The 26,354-nt window shown below is 43.1% G+C and overlaps 1 protein-coding gene across 2 annotated transcripts in view; it reads right to left on the reverse strand.

Moving 5' to 3' along the window:
- LOC124048586 (rab GTPase-activating protein 1) overlaps positions 1–26,354 on the reverse strand; it is a 128,841-nt gene that overhangs the window by 63,607 nt on the left and 38,880 nt on the right. For both annotated transcript variants that reach the window (XM_046369525.1, XM_046369524.1), the window contains 3 exons: positions 25,701–25,860; positions 24,774–24,867; positions 16,743–16,893 (listed from right to left, as the gene is read on the reverse strand). In XM_046369525.1, the coding sequence (XP_046225481.1) occupies positions 16,743–16,893; positions 24,774–24,867; positions 25,701–25,860 (405 nt within the window). The remainder of the gene's footprint in view (positions 1–16,742; positions 16,894–24,773; positions 24,868–25,700; positions 25,861–26,354) is intronic.

Consider the following 26,354-nt stretch of genomic DNA (forward strand, 5'->3'; position numbering starts at 1 on the left):
TCTCATAAGAAACTAGCTCCATGGTACACAGAAAATACCCGAGCTCTGAAGCAAGCTTCCAGAAAATTGGAACGGAAATGGCGCCACACCAAACTGGAAGTCTTCCGACTAGCTTGGAAGGATGGTACCGTGCAGTACCGAAGAGCCCTTACTGCTGCTCGATCGTCCTATTTTTCTAACTTAATTGAGGAAAATAAGAACAATCCGAAATTCCTTTTTGATACTGTGGCAAAGCTAACTAAAAAGCAGCATTCCCCAAGAGAGGATGACTTGCACTTTAGCAGTGATAAATTCATGAACTTCTTTGAGGAAAAGATTATGATTATTAGAAAGCAAATTACGGACTCCTCTTTAAACCTGCGTATTCCTCCAAACCTCAGTTGTCCTGAGTCTGCACAACTCTGCCAGGACCTAGGATCAAGAGAGACGCTCAAGTGTTTTAGTACTATATCTCTTGACACAATGATGAAAATAATCATGGCCTCTAAACCTTCAAGCTGTATACTGGACCCTATTCCAACTAAACTACTGAAAGAGCTGCTTCCTGTGCTTGGCCCTCCTATGTTGAACATAATAAACGGCTCTCTATCCACTGGATGTGTACCAAACTCACTAAAAGTGGCAGTAATAAAGCCTCTCTTGAAAAAGCCAAACCTTGACCCAGAAAATATAAAAAACTATCGGCCTATATCGAATCTTCCATTCCTCTCAAAGATTTTAGAGAAGGCTGTTGCGCAGCAACTCACTGCCTTCCTGAAGACAAACAATGTATACGAAATGCTTCAGTCTGGTTTTAGACCCCATCATAGCACTGAGACGGCACTTGTGAAGGTGGTAAATGACATTTTGATGGCATCGGACCGAGGCTCTGCATCTGTCCTCGTGCTCCTAGACCTTAGTGCTGCTTTTGATACCATCGATCACCACATTCTTTTGGAGAGATTGGAAACCCAAATTGGTCTACACGGACATGTTCTGGCCTGGTTTAGGTCTTATCTGTCGGAAAGATATCAGTTTGTCTCTGTGAATGGTTTGTCCTCTGACAAATCAACTGTACATTTCGGTGTTCCTCAAGGTTCTGTTTTAGGACCACTATTGTTTTCACTATATATTTTACCTCTTGGGGATGTTATTCGAAAACATAATGTAAACTTTCACTGCTATGCGGATGACACACAGCTGTACATTTCAATGAAACATGGTGAAGCACCAAAATTGCCCTCGCTAGAAGCATGTGTTTCAGACATAAGGAAGTGGATGGCTGCAAACTTTCTACTATTAAACTCGGACAAAACAGAGATGCTTGTTCTAGGTCCCAAGAAACAAAGAGATCTTCTGTTGAATCTGACAATTAATCTTAATGGTTGTACAGTCGTCTCAAATAAAACTGTGAAGGACCTCGGCGTTACTCTGGACCCTGATCTCTCTTTTGAAGAACACATCAAGACCATTTCGAGGATAGCTTTTTTCCATCTACGTAACATTGCAAAAATCAGAAACTTTCTGTCCAAAAATGATGCAGAAAAATTAATCCATGCTTTTGTCACTTCTAGGTTAGACTACTGCAATGCTCTATTTTCCGGCTACCCGGATAAAGCACTAAATAAACTTCAGTTAGTGCTAAATACGGCTGCTAGAATCCTGACTAGAACCAAAAAATGTGATCATATTACTCCAGTGCTAGCCTCTCTACACTGGCTTCCTGTCAAAGCAAGGGCTGATTTCAAGGTTTTACTGCTAACCTACAAAGCATTACATGGGCTTGCTCCTACCTACCTCTCTGATTTGGTCCTGCCGTACATACCTATACGTACGCTACGGTCACAAGACGCAGGCCTCCTAATTGTCCCTAGAATTTCTAAGCAAACAGCTGGAGGCAGGGCTTTCTCCTATAGAGCTCCATTTTTATGGAACGGTCTGCCTACCCATGTCAGAGACGCAAACTCGGTCTCAACCTTTAAGTCTTTACTGAAGACTCATCTCTTCAGTGGGTCATATGATTGAGTGTAGTCTGGCCCAGGAGTGGGAAGGTGAACGGAAAGGCTCTGGAGCAACGAACCGCCCTTGCTGTCTCTGCCTGGCCGGTTCCCCTTTTCCACTGGGATTCTCTGCCTGCCCTTACGGGGCTGAGTCACTGGCTTGCTGGGGCTCTCTCGTGCCGTCCCTGGGGGGTGCGTCACCTGGGTGGGTTGATTCACTGTTGTGGTCGGCCTGTCTGGGTCCCCCCTTGGGTTGTACCGTGTCGGAGATCTTTGTGGGCTATACTCGGCCTTGTCTCAGGATGGTAAGTTGGTGGTTGAAGATTTCCCTCTAGTGGTGTGGGGGCTGTGCTTTGGCAAAGTGGGTGGGGTTATATCCTTCCTGTTTGGCCCTGTCCGGGGGTGTCCTTCAGTTATAATCTCCACCCGGCACAGCCGGAAGAGGACTGGCCACCCCACATATGCTCTCTCTAATTCTATTTCTTTCTCTCTCTCGGAGGACCTGAGCCCTAGGACCGTGCCCCAGGACTACCTGACATGATGGCTCCTTGCTGTCCCCAGTCCACCTGACTGTGCTGCTGCTCCAGTTTCAACTGTTCTGCCTTATTATTATTTGACCATGCTGGTCATTTATGAACATTTGAACATCTTGGTCATGTTCTGTTATAATCTCTACCCGGCACAGCCAGAAGAGGACTGGCCACCCCACATAGCCCGGTTCCTCTCTAGGTTTCTTCCTAGGTTTTGGCCTTTCTAGGGAGTTTTTCCTAGCCACCGTGCTTTTACACCTGCATTGTTTGCTGTTTGGGGTTTTAGGCTGGGTTTCTGTACAGCACTTTGAGATATCAGCTGACGTACGAAGGGCTATATAAATAAATTTGATTTGATTTGATTTGATTAGACCCGGTAGCATAGCCTTGCTATTGAGAAAGGCCGCCGTAGGCAGACCTGGCTCTCAAGAGAAGACAGGCTATGTGCACACTGCCCACAAAATGAGGTGGAAACTGAGCTGCACTTTCCTAACCTCCTGCCCAATGTATGACCGTATTAGAGACACATATTTCTCTCAGATTACACAGATCCACAAAGAATTCGAAAACAAACCCGATTTTGATAAACTTCCATATCTACTGGGTGAAACACCACAGTGTGCCATCACAGCGGCAAGATTTGTGACCTGTTGCCACAAGAAAATGTCAATCAGTGAAGAACAAACACCATTGTAAATACAACCCATATTTATGCTTATTTTCCCTTTTGTACTTTAACCATTTGTACATCGTTACAACACTGTATATATACATACAGTGGGGCAAACAAGTATTTAGTCAGCCACCAATTGTGCAAGTTCTCCCACTTAAAAAGATGAGAGAGGCCTGTAATTTTCATCATAGGTACACTTCAACCATGACAGACAAAATGAGGGGGAAAAATCCAAAAAATCACATTGTAGAACTTTTAATGAATTTATTTGCAAATTATGGTGGAAAACAAGTATTTGGTCACCTACAAACAAGCAAGATGTCTGGCTCTCACAGACCTGTAAGTTCTTCTTTAAGAGGCTCCTCTGTCCTCCACTCATTACCTGTATTAATGGCACCAGTTTGAACTTGTTATCAGTATAAAAGACACCTGTCCACAACCTCAAACAGTCACACTCCGAACTCCCCTATGGCCAAGACCAAAGAGCTGTCAAAGGACACCAGAAACAAAATTGTAGACCTGTACCAGGCTGGGAAGACTGAATCTGCAATAGGTAAGCAGCTTGGTTTGAAAAAAAATCAACTGTGGGAGCAATTATTAGGAAATGGAAGACATACAAGACCACTGATAATCTCCCTCAATCTGGGGCTCCACGCAAGTATCACCCCGTGGGGTCAAAATGATCACAAGATCGGTGAGCAAAAATCCCAGAACCACACGGGGGGGACCTAGTGAATGACCTGCAGAGAGCTGGGAACAAAGTAACAAAGCCTACCATCAGTAACACACTACGCCGCCAGGGACTCAAATCCTGCAGTGCCAGACGTGTCCCCCTACTTAAGCCAGTACATGTCCAGGCCCGTCTGAAGTTTGCTAGAGAGCATTTGGATGATCCAGAAGAAGATTGGGAGAATGTCATATGGTCAGATGAAACCAAAATATAACTTTTTTGGTAAAAACTCAACTCGTTGTGTTTGGAGGACAAAGAATTCTGAGTTGCATCCAAAAGACAAAGAATTCATCCAAAGAACACCATACCTACTGTGTAGCATGGGGGTGGAAACATCATGCTTTGGGGCTGTTTTTCTGCAAAGGGACCAGGACGACTGATCCGTGTAAAGGAAAGAATGAATGGGGCCATGTATCGTGATATTTTGAGTGAAAACCTCCTTCCATCAGCAAGGGCATTGAAGATGAAACGTGGCTGGGTCTTTCAGCATGACAATGATCCCAAACACACCGCCCGGGCAACGAAGGAGTGGCTTCGTAAGAAGCATTTCAAGGTCCTGGAGTGGCCTAGCCAGTCTCCAGAACTCAACCCCATAGAACATCTTTGGAGGGAGTTGAAAGTCCGTGTTGCCCAGCAACAACCCCAAAACATCACTGCTCTAGAGGAGATCTGCATGGAGGAATTGGCCAAAATACCAGCAACAGTGTGTGAAAACCTTGTGAAGACTTACAGAAAACGTTTGACCTCTGTCATTGCCAACAAAGGGTATATAACAAAGTATTGAGATACATTTTTGTTATTGACCAAATACTTATTGTCCACCATAATTTGCAAATAAATTCATTAAAAATCCTACTCATTTTGTCTATCATAGTTGAAGTATACCTATAATGAAAATTACAGGCCTCTCATCTTTTTAAGTGGAAGAACTTGCACAATTGGTGGCTGACTAAATACTTTTTTGTCCCACTGTAATATGACATTTGTAATGTCTATTCTTTTGAAACTTCTGTGAGTGTAATGTTTACTGTTAATTTTGTATATTATCTACTTCACTTGCTTTGGCAATGTTAACATATGTTTCCCATGCCAATAAAGCCCCTTGAATTGAATTGAGAAGGGGGAAGACAGAGACAAAGAGAGGGGAGGAGAGAGAGGGGGGGGAGAGAGAGGGGGGAGAGAGGAATGCGGAGGAGAGAGAGAGAAAGGGGGAGAGGGGAGGGTGGGGCGAGGGAGGGAGGGTGAGGCGAGGGAGGGAGGGGAAGGAGAGCGAGAGAGGGGGTGAGGAGAGGGGGGGGTGAGGAGAGTGTGTGAGAGAGGGAGAGAGCGAAAAAGAGGGAACAGTGAAGTATGTGGGCCATGGCGCCGATGCCGGTCACTTATGACATGATTAGTCCATACTTACAGTTACAGACGTGCAAGGCTATCTCGCTTGGTACACTGAGGTCACAGGGTAACTTTTTCAAATGGGTTCAATGTATGGGTTTCAATGCACGAGGAGGGACAAAGACAAGAGGATTGGAAAGGGGCAGGCCAGGCAGCAGTACAATGACAGCACAGGCCAGGACCTCCTGTCCAGAGCTATGGGTCCATACAAGGACAAGTAAACAAAGAGAGAGGAGAGGACAGGCTGTACAAACAGGGACACAGATGGATGTAATGTGCCACTTACAGACACCACAAAGACTTACAATCAGTGCAAAAAAAGGCAACACAACGATAAGGGTTCTCATTTAGCTACAGTACAACAGGGTTTTGGTTAATAGTCACTCAGTAGCCACTAGACTTACACCCCCCCAACCAAAATCAAATCCTTGTGGATTCCTTACGCATGAACTAACTTCAAACAAATTCAAATGATTAGTAGTATCTCTATGCTGAGAATAGTTTATTCTAAAATAAAGTAGTGTTCTTGATATGTTACCACCACACATTTAGGAGTGGGGAACTCCACACATTCCAAGGCCATGATTTTAAAAAATAAAGTTTTGTTTATAATTTTTTAAAAGGAAAAAGATTGTGTTTACGATTCCAATGTCTCCTCAGTTAGTAGTGTAGTGACCTGGTTGAATCTGCGAGAGAACGTCTAAGCCTAACGTCTCGCATCTGGAGTCATCAGGCACAAGCAGTCCTACTTAGAGGCTAAATAAAGCATCAATTGTCTCAGCGGTTCGTCCGTCTCTCTCTCGTGTGTGTGTGAGTGGGGCGTGTGTGTGTGGCGTGTGTGTGTGTGGCGTGTGTGTGTGTGGCGTGTGTGTGTGTGGCGTGTGTGTGGCGTGTGTGTGTGTGTGGCGTGTGTGTGGCGTGTGTGTGTGTGTGGTGTGTGTGTGTGTGTGTGTGTGTGTGTGTGTGTGTGTGTGTGTGTGTGTGTGTGTGTGTGTGTGTGTGTGTGTGTGTGTGTGTGTGTGTGTGTGTGTGTGTGTGTGTGTGCGTGTGCGTGTGCGTGTGCGTGTGCGTGTGCGTGCGCGTGCGCGTGCGCGTGCGCGTGCGTGTGCGTGTGCGTGTGCGTGTGCGTGAGTGGCGTGCTCCACAAACCTCCACTGTCTGACAGAACATAAATCTATCTAGAGCTCCCACCCCAGTAAAGGGAAGTCTACACTCTCTCTTATCCCCGATCAATATCACACCATCATCATCTCACTACGACGGACAGGAGGATACGGTGGCCATATATACTCTTACCAACAATACTGGGCTAGTGATGTCTTAAGACAACGGACGCGTTTCGTACAAAGCTACTATCAAATGGGCTTGTTAACAAAGTGTTAATGGTGACTGAACAGAAAATTGCCACACAACAGACTGCAAATGACTAAATTACGCAAGATTTTAGCTCTGGGTTAACCGAGACAACACACACAAGTACTGCGACAGCATGTGATGGAGTTTATTTGAGGATAAAGACAGGGACAGACAGAAACAGGAACGGGAACAGGAGTGCAGGGAGGGTGGGTAACATCTTGTTGCCACCTGGGACCCTGGCGTGGGCACCGCGGGATGTTGACTTTACATAATGGCAGTTGACATGGCTGAGGCCAGGAAAAACACTGCGTGCCCGCGCCAAACCAATAAACAAACTGCAGGGCAAACTAAGTCACCACAGCGTATCCGTTTACACAGTAACTAGCTGTGTGGTCAACAAACATCTTACTGCAAATGTATGTGATGCGTAGCATTTTTTTCTTTTGGTACTGTTGTCTGCTGTGTGGACTGGACACTTAAGACAGTAAGTAGAATTAGAATCTCTGTTAGAGTTCGTGTATAATGGTCTCATGTCCTTTTAAGAGCCATAGTCATTGGTCAAGGTGAATTTAAAAACTTGAATGTTCAATCATTATCCTCAAAAGACAGGCGCCGCTGGAGGGGAAGGCGAGCTGAAGTTTTAGTCAGATTAATGACTCGTTAATGTACCGTCTCTGGGTAATGAACTTTGCAAGCACAGAGTGCGGACTTCCTACAAGAGAGATGCGAGAGAATTGGTTGTCGGGAGAAGTGCTAGATCCGGCTATACAGCCTACGGTGGGTTCTCCGTACATCGCGCGGACATGGTAAAAGCACTTTGCGGGGGAAAAACCAAAGGCGGAGGACATTGTGTGGTTATAGGAATGTACAAACCCTTATTAGGTTCTGTTCACCTGACCTAAAACATCTCACGATCAAATGCCGAAACCCCATTATCTACCGAGAGAATTCACAGCTGTTTGTATCATGGATTTTTACCACCCCCTCACACACAATCAGACACCACACTGACACTCAAGGAATTACACAAAACCTAGAACAAATTGGAAACAGCATATCCCAAGGTCGCATCCGTTATCGCTGGGGACTTTAACAATGGAAATCTAATGAAAATTCTCCCGAAATTCCACCAACACATCTCTTGACTCACCTGCGGGAAAAAAACGTCAAACCACTGTTATTCTCTATTCCGAGACGGGGGGGAAAGTATTCTTCGACCCCCCCTTCGGCAAATCTGACCACTCATCCATTCTGCTCCTCTCCGCCTATAGGCAGAAATTAAAACAGCAAGCACCTGTGGTAAGGTCTGTTCAACACTGGTCTGACCAATTGGAATCCATGCGACAGGACTGTTTAGATCACACGGCCTCAGATATGTTGCGGGGGCCGCCTCTGGGAATAACATTGATTCAGTCTCTGGGTTCATCAGTAAGTGCATAGAGGATGTTGTTCCGAAAGTGATGAATAGAACATACCCAAACCAGAAACCGTGGATAGATGGCAGCATTTGTGCAAAGCTGAAAGCCTGAACCACCGCATATAACTGTAGTAAAGTGACTGGAAACGCATACGAAACAGACCACCTATGACCTCCACAACACAATCAAAGAAGCAAAAAGACAGTACAGAGAGTAGAGTGTCAATTCAACGTCTCAGATATGAGACGCATGTGGCAGGGAATTCAGACAATCGAGAATTATAAAGGTTATAAAGGGAAAACCAGCCACGCCAAAGACAGACGAGCTAAAAACATTTTCCCATCGCTTCGAGGAAAACACAGAGCCGCCGACATTGGCCCCCACTGCTCACGAGGACTGCAGGCTCCCGATCTTTGTAGCCGACATAAGTAGGACCTTCAAGCGTGTTAACCCTGGCCAGGATGCCAGAATCATTTTCAACCTCTCACTATCCAGTCTTTTGTCCCCACTTGCTTCAAGATGGCCACCATTATTCCTGTACCCAAGCAAGCCAAGGTAACTGAACTAAAATGACCAAATTGCTGCAAAGAAACCACTACTAAAGGACACAAATAAGAAGAAGAGACTTGCTTGGGCCAAGAAACACGAGCAATGGACATTAGACCAGTGGAAATATGGCCATTGGTCTGATGAGTCCAGATTTGCGATTTTTAGTTCCAACCACTTGTCTTTGTGAGACGCAGAGTGATGAACGGATGATCTCTGTATGTGTGGTTCCCACCGTGAAGCATGGAGGAGGTGGTGTGATGGTGCTTTGCTGGTGCCACTGTCAGTGATTTATTTAGAATTCAAGGCACACTTAACCAGCATGGCTACCAAATCATTCTGCAGCAATACGCTATCCCATCTGGTTTCAAAACAAATCCAATTGATTTATATAGCCCTACTTACATCAGCTGATATTTCAAAGTGCTGTACAGAAACCCAGCCTATAACCCCAAACAGCAAGCAATGCAAGTGTAGAAGCATGTTTGCGCTTATTGGGACTATCATTTGTTTTTCAACAGGACAACGACCCAACACACCTCCAGGCTGTGTAAGGGCTATTTAAACAAGCAGGAGAGTGATGGAGTGCTGCATCAGATGACCTGGCCTCACAATCACCTGACCATCTCAACCCAATTGAGATGTCTACTTTGATGAACCAAAAATATAAAATATATTTTGATTTGTTAAAAAAAATTAGGTTACTACATGATTCCATATGTGTTATTTCATAGTTTTGATGTCTTCACTATTATTCTGTAATGTAGAAAATAGCAACAACAAAAAATAAGAAAAACCCTTAAATGAGTAGTGTCCAAACGTTTGACTTTTTTAGCTCGGAAAACTTGGTGGGCCAAATAAAACCAAACTGCCAAAATCAGCCTGGGAGCCGCCAGTTGGGGAAGCCTACTCTGTTTTAAAGTCACCATTGGCCTCATGGTGAAATCCCTAAGCGCTTTCTTTCCTCTTCGGCAACTGAGTTAGGAAGGACGCCTGTATCTTTGTAGTGACTGGGTGTATTGCTACACCATCCAAAGGTGTAATTAACAATTCACCATGCTCAAAGGGATATTCAATGTCTTTTTTTTTTTTTTACCCATATACCAATAGGTGCCATTCTTTGCAAGGCATTGGAGGACCTCCCTGGTCTTTGTGGCAAATCTTTGTTTGAAATTATAATATAATATAATATAATAATATATATGCCATTTAGCAGACGCTTTTATCCAAAGCGACTTACAGTCATGTGTGCATACATTCTACGTATGGGTGGTCCCGGGGATCGAACCCACTGCCCTGGCGTTACAAGCGCCATGCTCTACCAACTGAGCTACAGAAGGACCACAAATTCACTGCATGACTGAGGGACTTTAAAGATAATAGTGTGAGGTACAGAGATGAGGTGGTCATTCGAAAATCATGTTAAACACCATTATTGCACACAGTCCATGCAACTCATTATGTGCTTTTACTCAATAACTTATTTAGACTTGCCATGAGATGCAGGTTGAATAGTTATTCACTCAAGACATTTCAGCTTTTAATTTTTATTAAATTGTAAACATTTCTAAAAACATGAATCCACTTTGACATTATGGGGTATTGGGTGTTGGCCAGTGATGCAAAATCTTAATTTAACCCATTTTAAATTCAGGCTGTAACACAACAAAATGTGGAAAAAGTCAATATTTCTAAATACTATCTGATGACACTATGTGCGAATGTTGTTAAACGACTACAGCTCAGCTTTTAACACCACAGTGCCTTCCAAGCGTGTCACTAAGCTCGGGGCCTTGGGTCTTAACTCGTCCTTAACTTAACTTGCTCTGCAACTCGATCCTAGATTTCCTGTCGAGCCAACCCCAGGTGGTGAGGGTAGGCAACAACACCTCCGTCACACTGATCCTCAAGACGGGGGGACCCTAGGGGTGTGTGCTCAGCCCCCTCCTGTACTCCCTCTGCACCCATGACTGCGCGGCGAAACACGGCTCCAACTCAATCATCACGTTTGTTGATGATACGACAGAAGGCCTGATTATTAACAATGACGAGACAGCCCACAGTGAGAGAGCCCTGGCAGAGTGGTGCCAGAAAAATAACCCCTCCCTCACGTCAACCAGGAGCTTATCGTAGAGAGACAGGAGACAGAGCATGTTCCCATCCACATCGACGGGGCCGCAGTGGAAAGGGTGAAAAGCTTCAAGTTCCTCCGCGTGCACATCACTTGAGGACCTAAAATGGTCTCGCCACAGTCATTGTGGTGAAGAAGGCGCAACAGCATGGACAGGAAAAGGGGACAGAACTGAATGCATTCAGTTGCAGAACTGAATGCATTCAACCGAAATGTGTGCATTTTGTCAGACCGCATTGACGCCTGGTACGGCAACTGCTCCGCCCTCAACCGCAAGGCTCTCCAGAGCATGGTGTGGGCAGCCCAACGCGTCACCGGGGGCACGCTGCCTGCCCTCCAGGACATCTACAGCACCCGGTTTTACAGGAAGGCCAAAATGAAGATCATTAAGGACCTCAGCCACCCGAGCCATAGACTGTTCGCTCAGATACTGTCCGACAGACAGAGACAGTACGAGTGCATCAGAGCTAAGACAAGAGACAACAACAAAAATTGCATATTTTATCAGGCCATCAGACCGTTGAACAGCCATCACGGGTGTTTTCGATTAGCACCACGTTTACACTTCATATTAACGAGGCTACTTCTCATATAAAAGTTTCAATTCGCTAGTCCGTCGAGCAGTCTCCTGCTAGAATGGAAGATATGCATCTTCTAGCGATCTATTGATAGGCTAGGCGCCTTGTAGTCATAAAGCGAGCAATGACAGGGAAACAGCAGAGAGGAAGAGGCAAATCACTCTTGCCAAAATATGTCCAAAATAAGCCCAATGCATTTCTATGGGCTTACTGTGGATCTAAGCTTGTAGCCTGCCTTCCCACCCTTGGGACGACTCCCACTGTTAGGGCGGAGGCATGAGCATCTCGTCATTATAGAATGGGTAATTACAATAAACTGTTCTTAAATACATCTGAAACCAAAGGCATTGTATTTGGTTCAAAACATGATCGTCGACCTAAACCTCAACTGGAGCAGTCCGTAAAGGGTGTGACCATTGAACAAGATGAAGAAGCTGAACTCCTAGGAATAACATTGGATGGTCAGTTATCATGGTCAGGTCATATTGACAAAGTCGTTGTGAAGATAGGGAGAGGTATGCAAGATGCTCTGCGCTTGGCAAGAAGATCAACTGTACTAGTTGTTCAGGCTTTGATCTTGTCCCATCTTGATTACTGTCCTGTAATGTGGTCAGGTGCAGCAAAGAAAGACCTGGCAAAGTTGCAGCTGGCTCAAAATCAAGCAGCTCACCTTGCCCTTAACTGCACACACAGAACTATCAACAACATGCACGATAGTCTGATGGTTGAGGAGAAGTTGGCTACCACTCTCCTCATCTTTAAGAAACATTTGTGGGTCAAATGTCTAACCACTCGTATAATCTCTTAGCATACACTTCAAAACAGACATACCTAACCCCACCAGACACGCCACCATGGGTTTCTTCACGGTACCCAAACCAGGAACAGATTTAACGTGGCGCTAGTTATGTACAGAGCCATGTCATCACGGTTACTCAGGCAGAAAGTCTAGCTTTTTTTTTAAACGACATAAAAACAAACATTGCATCACAGTACCTCTACTTTTTTCTAAAGATCTAATTTAACCGTACTATTTATAAGAATATGAACATACATATTTCCTACACATAACTTTGTAAATTTGTTATGTTGTTCTTGTCTATTACTGTTCTGTACTCTGTCATGTATTTATGTGGACCCCATGAAGAGTCGCTGCTGCATGTGCAGTAGCTAATGGGGATCGTAACAGCATGTGAGAGGAGCTGGAGCGAGGAGAGGAACGTGCCCAATTTGACTGGAGCGAGGAGCGAGATTCCCAAAGGACGGAGCCTTTTTGCCCGCTCCATTTTTGCTCCAGTAGCGCTCACTTCACGAGCTCAGGGAGTGCCTGAGCCCAGCATGAATTTGTAGTCGACTTGTGTGCTGCTATAGCCCCTTGCTTTATAGCTACTGCCATGGAGTTCGCTAAATATTTTCATAAAGTAACTGATAACACAGTTGCAAAATCAAGGTGACTTACAAAGATGAGGACCAAGAGGAATAGAGGGAATGCGTGGATGTAGTGTCCACAACTAAATAATCAATGTGGAACCTGAAAATACACATATCCCGAAAGCATGACGGTGTACTTACTATGTGCACATGCTAAAAGAAACAAGAAATCTGATCTCTTAACAGTGTCTTTCATGTATGTTATATTATCTATACAATAGGACATCATGGATCTTGGCCCAATAGGCCTGGTATATTCCAACTTCCAAGGAGCTTGATTGGTTTATTTTTCCTAAAAATCCTTTATGCCTACCAATAGAAACAAATATACATCTCTGTATTCCTGCCCAGCCTGGCAATAGTGGCCAAAAGGGTGTTTAGCATCCCCAGTGGCTCTGCAAGCTGGAGAGGATATTCCCCGCTGCTGGCCTGCTCTCCAGGTACCATCACAACCATCAGCCTGAGGCCACAGACTCTGACCAAACTCGTGTTTCCCAAAGGCACTATAGACTGAGCCTAATAAGGCATTTGTTTTTTTAATGTGTATTTAATTATAAGTAAGTCAAAGCCTATATGCACAATTTATAAACTATAATGATTTAATACAACTAAATGCTGTTTAAATGCTGAGCACTCAATGCCCCTAACTCCCTACCAAGCCTTGTGTGTCGCACTCGCAAAATGCTTCACAATGTATTTATTTGTACGATATAGCCTTAATTGAAATAATGTAGCCTAAATAATTCCTTCCGTTCCTTCTTAGGCTCCCTGACTGGCTCCGGACCTATTTAGAGTGTTTTACGATGTTTACTACGATGTTTATATGCCGTTTAATGTAGCCGGTTTGAAATGATGAGATCTTCTTACCTTTTCATGTTTATGAAATACTTTTCATTCAAATCACATGGTTTGGTGTCAATACTTCAAAACCAAATGGTAGGTCCAGGTAGTCACACAAAAAATAGATGGGCGTTGCTTAAATTGTGATATTAATGAGTGGAGCGAATTTGGAGCGTCATTTTATTTCTTTATGTGAGTGCAGAGCAGTTTTTAGTGGAGCGGTTGAAAAGGACACCGGGGCATTCCTATCGCTAAACTCCGCTCACACACTGGATCCTAATAAACTAAACGACTACTAAACTACTACAGTATGAGTGAAGCGTTTGCAGCGCAGCTAAGCCCCATAAAGCGCCAAAGGGCAAACCCCTATAATGAGGGGCAGACCAGCAGTCACATAACATAGAAATCACATTAAGTAGAAATAGGACATTGAAGAATTAGGGGGCCGGGGGGAGACATAATGACGTTAAACGGCTTGTTAAGTATCAGAGACCGTCACAGTGGGAGATATGCAAGTGAGCGTTCATCTTCCACTTAAGAGACTTTATTGTCTTAGATGATTTAAGATAGGTTTCTTTTCGATTCCTTTATCTGCCCATATGTGTAATGTGAGGACACAAAATGGTCAACCATTTCTATGGACAAGGCGGTCTTCAGGCAATCATTCAATCAATCAATTATCAGTCAAACTGATGTTTCAGTCACAAAATGACTTTACAGTAAGTGGGCCAAAAAACCCATGTTGCGATAAAATGCCTGAATTGATACAATAACAATAAACAGAACAAGACGTTTGACAATGTGTACCAGTGTTTTTTCTTCTATCCTTTAAACTAGAGAACGACCAAGCCGACTCGATTGGCTTTGCCTTGCTGCATCCAATCATAGCAGTAGGATCAAGTTACAACCCGGCCATTTCCTGACAGATGAACTAGCCAATAAAGTTGTTTCGAATTGTGTCCTTGCAACAAAGTGGTTTAGAGTTTTTTTTAAATTTAAATTAATTATCCCGATCACGAAAAATGACAAAAAAATACTAGTTTGATAAGCATCCGTGATAACAAATCGTGATGTTACATTGGAGCCATTTGCATTGAATAGATAGTTATTCTACATTCTTAAACTAACAGCAGTGCCTACATGATGTCCTTCCATACAGGCATGACAAGCTGGAATGATGCTTCTATGCAAACGTTGTTGATCAGTAGGCTAATAATTCCCAAATGGATTTGTTTGTCATCTGTAGCACCATAGACTCCACTGATCGGCCAAAACAAGCTCAATAACCCAATGCATGCACAGACTCCTTTTGAATATGCATTCAACTGTATTGTGAATAGGCCTAGGCTCTACTTTAAACTACTACGTCTAGTTTGATGGTTGAAGCAATCAATTGTTGTTGTCCCATTAACAATAACCCATACTGGCAAACTTATTTCATTTTAAACTTCACTTTCTCGAGTATAGACTACTTATCATAATGAAGGACATAAGCAATATGGCTGCGGTAAGTAGTCTGTTTATCGTCCCAGCTCTTTTAACCTCCCAGTAGAATATCACGAAGGTGACAGGAATGGAGCTATGACAACAACCCTACGGTATCAAGCATCAGCAGTTATACCACATTATCATTGTACACAAGCTATATTCCACCAGTAGTCCATTGAATATGATGAACAGTCACCTGTCGAGCTCGTGAGAATGAGCCTGTCGAGCTCGTGAGAATGAGCCTGTCGAGCTCGTGAGAATGAGCCTGTCGAGCTCGTGAGAATGAGCCTGTCGAGCTCGTGAGAATGAGCCTGTCGAGCTCGTGAGAATGACCCTGTTGAACTGGTGAGAATGACCCTGTTGAACTGGTGAGAATGACCCTGTTGAACTGGTGATCAAGTCACATGACTTAAATGATTTAGAGCTGGCCGTCCAACATTCTTTGTATCTTGTAAAACAAAATCTGTTTTTCGTTTCCACAAAATCACATTCAGATGTCTAAATTGAATCCCTTTTAGGAAAAAAACTGTTCTACTTTCAATTCTATCGTATCAAACACATGATGGAAAATCTAGAGACCTCTTCAATAAAGAAAACATTAAAAAGAGAAAATCAAAGTAATCTGGCAATACAATTTGGATCAAAACGTTTTTGGGCGGGGCGGGGGGAGGCCAACAGGTCTACAGGGCTGTGGCCTTGGTTGTACAGGCCTGAAATATTAGGGACATGGTCAAACCAGGCTGGGCTGGGCATCCCTGTTTGATGTGACTTGATAGAAAAGCAGCTATCACTTCCCCGGCCTCCTGCCTCTCTTCTCACACCACCTCAAACAACGGTAACACAGACTATGATGCTCATAAGCACACCCTTGTGCGTACACCCACACGCATGGGCGCAAACTCTCTCTCTCTGACAATACATAAACATAGTCTCTCAAACAAAACACTTTTTTTTATGCACTCTCCTCCACCGAGAAGATTCCAGTGTCACCACCCAGCACTTCTTAGACAGGCCTATGAAGGCCTCCGATCTACAGACCCATGTTCCCAACGCTGTGGGAACATTTTCAATAACACTCTGGACACTTCTGTGCCCGAGTTCCAATAATGATGTAAAGCATGTTGAAATGTAAATACACAGGTTTGCGATGAAGTCATGACCACGAGTCATCCACATGAGTCAGTTACATAATGGGCTACAAATCCCATTGCCACTGACACTGAGTGTTTTGAGATCGACAAAGTTGCATGGCAGTCGGGAATGCGCAGAATCACTGATCTACAAATCACCAGGTTTGAAACTACAATAACTTATCGTGATCAAGATGAGTGATTCTGTGCCTCCCCTTGCTCAAACTGAACAACTCAAACACTCAGTAAGCTATGCCATTAACATTTACATTACATTTAAGTCATTTAGCAGACGCTCTTATCCAGAGCGATTAACATCAGGTTAGGTAAGAGGTCAGGGGTCACAATGTAAATGGGGTCCACTCCTGTAAAAATCTGTCCATTTGGAAATAGAGCGATAAGCAGACCTTCCTTCCTGCCTTTGGGACAACGACTCCCATTGTTAGGACGGAGACAAGACCATCTCGTCATTATATACACAGTATCTCTAGGTCGGGTTAGGTAAGTGCTCAGGGGTCAGGCCTACCTTGGTGATGAGGGTGCGGTACTCCTCTACCTGGTGGTCATTGTTATGGCAACCGGCCAGGAGCTGCCATACCTCTCCCCTGAGGGCCTCTGGTACGCCACTACGTACCAACGCCGGGAGCTGCTTGGGACGCACCGACAAGTTCAGGTGCCTGGGGACAGAGGGAGGGAGAGTGACAGGTTATCATAACGATCAGAATTATGCAACAGGTGTAGGGTGAAGTTGCCCCGCCTAGACACTAATCTTGGGTCAATTTTGCATTTTCCCCACTAATGCCGCATTTCCAACAAAGATTTACCCCAGTTTTCTTACACAACAGGCTCAGACTTTTCGTTTTCCCTCTACGCGGGGCGGCACCTGCGCCTCACTGGGCCATGGACCCACGCGGACCTGTTCGAATTTGAAGTCAAGGCAAGGGTCTTGGTACATTTTAGCTGGTATTTACTGTAACAAGGGCTAACTGTGAACGACTTGTGGCGAGCAGACTTGAAAAGAGTCCTTCTCAAAAAGCAAAAGTCTTGAGTGGCGCAGAGATGGTTGATTCTGCTCGCCACAAGACTTTAGTGTTAGTGAAACATTAATACTGAAGCTTACATTGACATAAAACACTGGCGGCCCACTGGTGTGGGGATAAAGGCATCAGCATGCTTTAGTTGAAGATGCCTAGCCGAAACCGAACGAGTATGTTCGCATAATCCCTTAAAAGACCTTCGCTTGAAAAACTTTTTTTTTTAAATGGCAATAGTACGGTTTGTCCATTTGGAGACGCCATAGCCAATACTCACTTCCTCAAAATAGTCAGAATTAATCTTATATAACTCAAGAAATCTGTATAATAAAATAAAAAATAAAAAAAAGCTTTTGCAGAGGAAATCTTAATCTAACTAAGACGTTTGGTGCAGTATTTCTCAATTAATAAATGTGCATGAAAGCAAGTCCTCTCAATGAATGATAAAGAGTCTACGACAACAAAGGCGTAGACTTCGGCTTGCCTCGAGAAAAAATGTTGTTTCCCCGAACAGCCAAAACATCACAAAAATGTTGCCACAATATATATTCACAAATTCTTCCAAACTGTTTCGGCTGTGAAGCATGCGTATGCCTTAAAGGCGTCAGCATGCTTTAATTCGTTCGGCTAGGCCGGCTATTTCCAAACTGTAAATACGCGCAATGCCGTCAGGGGTACGCCAAATAAAAATGTGATTCACATTTTCAAACAGTGCATTTAGATTTTCCAACGGGGCTATACATTTTGGTGATGTTTTTCTCTCGCATGAATAGCCTCGTTTCATCGGCAAAAATAAAATGAAACCATCTAGTTTTCAGCGAAATAACAACACAATGTCAAATACAGGAAGCCTAGTCAAATAACTAACATCCAATCACATTAACCATTGCTGTCTCGCAGGAATTCCACTAACGTTTGCTCGAAAACTAGGACAACAGGAGAGGATATATTTTAAGTACTGAACAGCTTTGTGACATCAAATGAACTTTGGTGGTCAAGATGTGTTGGTATCTGTACTGATGGTGTAAAAGCCATGACAAGGAGGCATAGTGGAGTGGTAATGCGTGTGCAAGCAGTTGCTCTCGACACCACTTGGGTACACTGCAGCTTGAAATAAGTTTTGGACACTACAGTACAGTGAAAATGGTTAACTTTGTTAAAGCAAGGCCTCTGAACACTCAGGTATTTTCTGCATTATTTTCTGCATTATGCAATGATATCGGCAGCGACCATGTAACACTTTTACAACATAAGCGCTGGTTATCAAAGGGCAAAGTAGTGACACGTTTTCTATACGGACCATAATTTTCACTTGTCTGACCGCTTGCACAAGGACGGGTTTCTCACATGACTGGCCTATCTGGGTGATGTTTTTTTCTATTACAATTTTCTACATTGTAGAATAATAGTGAAGATGTTATTCTGAAACGACACATACAAAAATAACACATATGGAATCATGTATTAACCAGAAAAGTATATTTTATATTTGAGATTCTTCAAGGTAATGACCCTTTTTTGCCTTGATGACAGCTTTGTACACTCTTGGCATTATGGGGCATTGTGTGTACATGGGCGAATGTTGTATTTATTTAACCAATTTGGAATTCAGGCTGTAACACAACAAAATGTGGAATAAGGGAAGGGGTATTAATACTTTCTGGAGGCCCTGTATACACAGACCCAGAAGTTATCTGTGTCTGTTACGTACTATATCCAGCTGAAATTATCAGGAAGTAGGGGGTTCATGAGGGTGTAGTTGTCATATCTAGTGGGCAGAGGAGAGAGAGATGTGTGTCCTGAGGAGCCAGATAGAGAGGGCAGAGAGAGAGAAAGGTGAGGCTCTCTGATCAGGACAGACCGAGAGACAGTCTACCCCTGGCTCTTGCCAGAGGCCTCGGCAGCTGGCGTGAATTACAGTCACAATGCCAGGCAATATAGTAATCAGGTTCCACACCACACACCCCTAAGAAGGCTAAAGAACATTCCGGATTAAATCGCCCCCACTCTCAGTTGTTTCGTCTTATTGTTTATTTGTACCGAGGTACTTAGTTGGTTATGCATGGCAACGTGGCATTTCTTTTCTTCTCAGATAAAACACTTGAAACAAGACAGGGTGTACTTTGAGTGTGATGTAAGTGAAACCAGCTTCTGGTCCTCAGGGGGTTGGCAATACAAAAAAAAAAAAAAAGTCTCCCACTGACTCCCAGAGCCCTGCATCGAGTCGCACAACACACCACAGTGACATTTGCATTACATAATTGACCACCCTTTGCCAGTTAGAATGAAAGCAGATTTCTTAAACATAGCCGTTTTATTTCAGTCAGCAGAGCCATTCTGAAGAGACACTTTCAAGGACACTTACACAATTTGGGTTGTTGTTACAAAGTATTTAGTAATGTTCTACACCGTTTTAGTGTAATTTTATGATTTCATTCATATAAACTGTTTAGTGATGAGCCGAACTGGATATTGCTTCTCTGTAAGGTTTTAAGTAGGATCCCTGAGATTACTAATATAGGAAATGATGGACAGTCATTTTCAGTTTTCTACAGTTGAAGTCGGAAGTTTACATACACCTTAGCGAAATACATTTAAACTCAGTTTTTCAACATTCCTGACATTTAATCTTAGTAAAAATTCCATGTCTTAGGTCAATTAGATCACCACTTTATTTTAAGAATGTGAAATGTCAAAATAACAGTAGAGAGAAGGATTTAGTTCAGCTTTTATTTCTTTCATCACATTTCCAGTGGTCAGAAGTTTACGTACACTATTAGTATTTGGTAACATTGCCTTTCAATTGTTTAACTTTGGTCAAACATTTTGGGTAGCCTTCTACAAGCTTCCCACAATAAGTTGGATGAATTTTGGCCCATTCCTCCTGACAGAGCTGGTGTAACTGAGTCAGGTTGGTAGGCTTCCTTGCTCGCACACGCTTTTTCAGTTCTGCCCACAAATGTTCTATAGGATTGAGGTCAGGGCTTTATAATGGCCACTCCAATACCTTGAATTTGCTGTCCTTAAGCCATTTCGCCATAACTTTGGAAGTATGCTTGGGGTCATCGTACACTTGGAAAACCCATTTGCAACCAAGCTTTAACTTCCAGACTGATGTCTTGAAATGTTGCTTCAATATATCCACATCATTTCCCTCCCTCATGATGCCATCTATTTTGTGAAGTGCACCAGTCCCTCCTGTAGCAAAGTACCCCCCACAACATGATGCTGCCACTCCCGTGCTTCACGGTTGGGATGGTGTTCTTCGGCTTGCAAGCCTCCCCCTTTTTCCTCCAAACTTAACGATGGTCATTATGGACAAACAGTTCTATTTTTGTTTCATCAGACCAGAGGACATTTCTCCAAAAAGTACGATCTTTGTCCCCATGTGCAGTTGCAAACTGTAGTCTGGCTTTTTATGGCGGATTTGGAGCAGTGGCTTCTTTCTTGCTGACGATATAGGACTCGTTTTACTGTGGATATAGACTCTTTTGTACCCATTTCCTCCAGTATCTTCACAAGGTCTTTTGCTGTTGATCTGGAATTGATTTGCACTTTTCGCACCAAAGTACGTTCATCTCTAGGAGACAGATCGCGTCTCCTTCCTGAGCAGTATGACGGCTGCGTGGTCCCATGGTGTTTACACTTGCATACTATTTTTTGTACAGATGAACGTGGTACCTTTAGGCGTTTGGAAATGTCTCCCAAGGATGAGCCAGACATGCGGAGATCTACAATTTTCTTTCTGAGGTCTTGGCTGATTTATTTTGATTTTCCCATGATGTCAAGCAAAGAGGCAATGAGTCTGAAGGAAGGCCTTGAAATACATCCACAGGTACACATCCAATTGACTCAAATTATGTCAATTAGCCTATCAGAAGCTTCTAAAGCCATGACATAATTTTCTGGACTTTTCCAAGCTGTTTAAAGGCACAGTCAACTTAGTGTATGTAAACTTTTGACCCACTGGAATTGTGATACAATTGTCTGTAAAAAATAGTTGGAAAAATGACTTGTGTCATGCAAAGTAGATGTCCTAACCGAGCTGCCAAAACTGTAGTTTGTTAACAAGAAATTTGTGGAGTGGTTGAAAAAACAGTTTTAATGACTCCAACCCAAGTGTAAGTAAACTTTCGACTAAACCCATCCCTAGTTTTCAGATCATATTGGAACTGCATGCCATATGTTGCTCTGGTTGTTTTTGTCTAATAACATCTCTAAATATTTTAAATAGGCACTCAAAAAACCCTATGGAATGATTCTATTCGGCCAAAACCACTCCCACCATCACCGACCGAAGTTGCAGCTCCAGCAGCCATTGTGCCCTTTTCAGGCATCTTGCCATCTTGATGTAATGTATATCATAACGCCACTTCATATAATGTGACATGTGGAGGTCTACATTACTCATCTCATATGTACATACTGTACTCTATACCATCTACTGCATCTTGCCTATGCCGTTCGGCCATCACTCATTTATATATTTTATGTACATATTCGTATTCATTCCTTTACACTTGTAAGGTAGTTGTTGTGAAATAGTTAGGTTATATTACGTGTTAGATGTAACTGCATGGTCGGAACTAGAAAAACAAGCATTTCGCTACACTTACACATGGTTAGCAGATGTTAGTTCATGTGACAAATCAATTTGATTTGATCAAGTAGCACCTTTTTAACAGCTTTTTGAGGATGGACCGAAGTGAACCCTGGAACCCCAAAGAACATCTGGTGCTGTTCAAAAACAACAACTGTTGTGATGCGGCTGAAAACCACGAGCTAGCTAAGTTAGTCTAGTTGTACTGTTAAAAGGAACAATGCATAGACCTAGAAAATGCATGGCCAACCCTGTTCCTAGAGATCTAGCTACTGGGTGTGCAGGTTTCTGTTCCAGCCCAGCCCTAACATTTGGTTTATTATTTGTATTAGACACTATTCATTTAACTGTTCAATCATCTCTTGTTTTGAAGTTAGATTCATGTCTAAACCCACTAACCATTGATATAGCTGTTCTTTATATTATATGAAATAAAGTGTTGATTCTTTGATTTATGTACAGTCGTGGCCAAAAGTTTTGAGAATGACACAAATATTATTTTTCAAAGTCTGCTTGCGGCATGTTATGCAATTAATATGCAGTTCACCATTATCACCACAAAGTGACAGCACTAGCATTTGCATTATAATCTAGCTTTACTACATGTAACAAACCACTAGCTAGGTCTCATAACATCGAAGATACATGCCTAGCACAAGCTAGCGGTTCATTAAACGACAGTAAAATCAAATCGCAAAATCTAATTGGATTGGTTGCATACACATAGTTAGCAGATGTTACTGCGGGGTGTAGCAAAATGCTTGTATTCCTAATATGTTTCTTGATTGAAAGTAAGAGGTCAATATACCTGGATAAAATATAGTTGTGTTTTGAAGGAAGCAGACAAAGAGCTAGGAGAGACAGATTGGTGAGTGGGGAGAGAGGTTGATAGCACAAAAGCTAACTTTTGATGTAAACAATGTGGCCATCAAACATTGGACTCGTAAGCTAGCTACATTTAGTTTCGTTCTATTGTTGGCTGTCATGAGATAAAATAATCTATCTAGCTGGCTAACAAGGTAAGGTTATTTGGTTATTTGCTCTGCCAGCCAAAGATACAGGCTGAGAGACTAGGATTGCGTAATGACTTGCATGTCAATTTCATAATAAATGTGTTCTTCTAACAGTTGCTAAGACGAAACTCAGCTGTTATTGTTGCAAATTATATTATTTTGGATGTAGCCGTCAGGCTAGCTAGCATTCTAACTAGATACAGCAGCAATGTTATGGTTAGCATAGCTAGTTAGCATCTACATTTTAAAAATGTGATTGTATTTACAGTTGATTGGTGACAATGCCATGAACATATATTCAGCATGACAGTCAGGCAAGCATTCTAATATATTTACAACCCAAAAGTAATGTGGAATCCACTCATAACTTATGATAAGCAATATATTTAGAATAAGCTTTGTCTGGGCTTTATAGCCAGCTAACTAAGATAACTGTAGGCTAACTAGGCGGAGCATTGCATCATGGGAGACTAAATGTACTCTGGGAATCATAGTATGCTGTAGACGAGGGCAATACAGCATCTTTAAAATGGAATTGTGCAGCATGATTAACAAAACTATAAAACATCAGAATGTGTATAAAATCTTACATTATTGCATATATACTAACAGCATAATAATTGGTTATGAAGTGGCGGAATTGTCCTTTAACGGCAAAGCATTAAAGGATTTGTGAGGCAAAAAAAAAAAAACTTGTATGTGCTGTATTAGACATAGAAGAAAACTAAATGTGCTCCCTCCCTCTTCCCTCCCTCCGGTCTGAAGTCTGGGTTGAAGGGAACAGAGCGAATGGGGAACTACAGATGTGACCATCACAGCAGAAGACAGAGGATACTGAGCGTCTCTAATTCAATTTCTGGACTTTTTAATTCAATTCATCACAAGGTTTTGATTGAGAACAATAAAGAGTAAAGGGAACGGGAAATAATCTTAATAAGCTGGTTATCTGGATGTGACAACACACACACACACACACCTCTTTCTTTTCCTTGCCACTTCCAGAGATTAAAATATCGACATAATGTCCCACCACCCATGAATGCGTTTTCAAATTAGGAGTGTGTGTGTGAGGATATGAGTGTGTGTGGATTTGAGTGTGTGTGTGTGTGTGGGGGTGGGTGTGCGTGTGTCCATTCTTAGTATAAGCTATAGCAACTCCGTATGTATGAAGGATAAGTCTATATTTTACAAGCACGAGGTGTTAGTTTGCTTTCCTTATCATCATGATTACCAGAGATAAATGTGAATTTCACACACAAAGACATTCTGTCAAAGAAAGATTATGAAGAATCAGACCACGGTACATTATAAAAGACTCCTGACCTACAAGGAACATTGTAAAGAAGGCCGTAATTTGGGTTGTAACTCAGCTGGAGGGCCACTCTATCACTGTGTCAGCAGTAAGTCCCCTCATCTCTCTCCCTGACATGCCTCCCTCCGTGCCTACGCTGACTGGTCAACAGGAAAATCAAAAGCCCACCACCACATCAATCTTTCTCCTGGCAGCCTGGCCAGCCAGGCAGGGAGCTCAGCTCTAAAGGCTCACCGGCATCTTCAGGCACACTAACTAAACGGCAGCTCAGTGGTAGCTGCATTCTCAGCACAGATCGTTCACTGAGCAAAGAGCCTGCTGCCTGGTGGTGCCAGACTGGTACGCTGGTGGTAAGGTCTTGTAAGGCTTTTACCTTTGTTTGTTTATGGTTTCAATTTTCTATAACACCACTGAATGTAGAGCTAAATTAAGATGAGAAGTACAAAATACATTGGATGATCTACACAAAGGCAAGGTATGATATTCCTGAAACAAACTGATCAACCTGCAGTAAAGTGGGTATGTAAGGTTGAGGGGGAGCAGAGTAATGTAAAGTATGATCAGTGAGATGAGATCTCCTCCCTGACTCACCACTCACCATTTGGACAGCAGTTCTCCCCAGGTCTCCAGGATCTTCTCAGCACACTCCTTTGACACGTCTCCCGAGCCACTCAGCAAAGGCTCGTCATTGTCTGATAGAAGAGAATTTAAAACCACTTTATTGTCCACCTTGCAAAAATAAACATGAGCTCTGCGACAGAGGGCGTGTCCCAAATGGCACCCTGTTCCCAGGACAGTGCACTACTTCTGATCAGGGCTGTGGTCAAACGTAGTGCACTTTACAGGGAATAGGGTGGCATTTGGGATGCATCCAGAGACTTGAAGGGTTGACATATCAAAGTAGTTGACCTGGGCTAAAGTACATAAACATACTGTATGTATAGCGACTTACTAGACTGGTAAACACACAATCGGCCATGCCGAGAGACTAAACTATGGCACATAACAGGCTGGCTAGACAGGAGACAAACACAGCGGGGGGTACTGACATTGAGACAGACAAATAGACCTAGCTGTCACGCATCAAGAATGGCATAATACATACTGTACAGGGAGAGACTACTACCCAATCCCAAACCGACCATTTCCTGTTCACTAGGGCACATTGTAGCAAAAATATTTTGTAACCAAAAAAGGGGGGGGTTCAGTTGTGTGGATTTGAGAGGATTGGATACACCCGTCTAATCCTCTCAGAACTTGACCAGTGTCTAGGGGAGTAGAGGAAATGAACAGTACATAGGCCGGGGGTAGAGGCTAGGGGTTCATTTAGGATGGAACTATAGAGACAGGAGGGCAACAACAACAATTCTTACTACCACAGATTTAGCAGCTTTTTAAGGACACACTTGCAATGATTGTGATATGTGGTTGTTTTACCTACTTTAGTAAGTCACTCTGGTGAATAAGAGCGGCTACTAAATTACGGTTGAATACAATGTAAAATTTGGGTTGCTCAGACAGTCACCTTCCTCCTCATCATCCTCGGGAGGCGATGGCACCATGGAGCCGTGGGAGGAAGACTGCAGGATGTTGGGGCTGGCTGTGGTTTTCTTCCTCTCCCTCTCTGACTCACTCTCCAGGCTCAGCACCTCGTACAGGGTATCGTTGTTACTCTTACGCTCCATCTGGAGGAAGCAGGGTGTAGAGTCACATACACACTTCCTGTCATGGATCGAAAAGCATTGGATTCGTGTCGTTGATACTGTTACGCTACATCTGGGAAGGGAGGAAAGGAATGGTGTTACATACAGGGTCAAGACAATAGGTGACCCACATTGACTAGCAGTTACATTGTTCAAGAAACTAAAAAAGAGCCCTCTCACAATTCATGTTGGGTTAACACAAATTAAGTCTAGACTAAAAAGTATGTTCAGTGTTGGTTCTCCATTGAGATTTTCAGGGAAACCGGGAGATGCCCATAATGTTTAAGTGTTTGGTCTTCCATTATGTCTCACCTGTCTGAGTTTCAGCTAGACGCTTTCACATGTCTGAGCTTCAAGTAGAATGTCTGTCTCACCTGTCAGAGTTTCAGCTAGAAGGTCTGTCTCACCTGTCTGAGTTTCAGCTAGAAGGTCTGTCTCACCTGTCTGAGTTTCAGCTAGAAACTCTCACCTGTCTG

Source organism: Oncorhynchus gorbuscha, linkage group LG11 (assembly GCF_021184085.1).
Source record: "Oncorhynchus gorbuscha isolate QuinsamMale2020 ecotype Even-year linkage group LG11, OgorEven_v1.0, whole genome shotgun sequence".
In the NCBI taxonomy this organism is placed as follows: domain Eukaryota; kingdom Metazoa; phylum Chordata; class Actinopteri; order Salmoniformes; family Salmonidae; genus Oncorhynchus; species Oncorhynchus gorbuscha.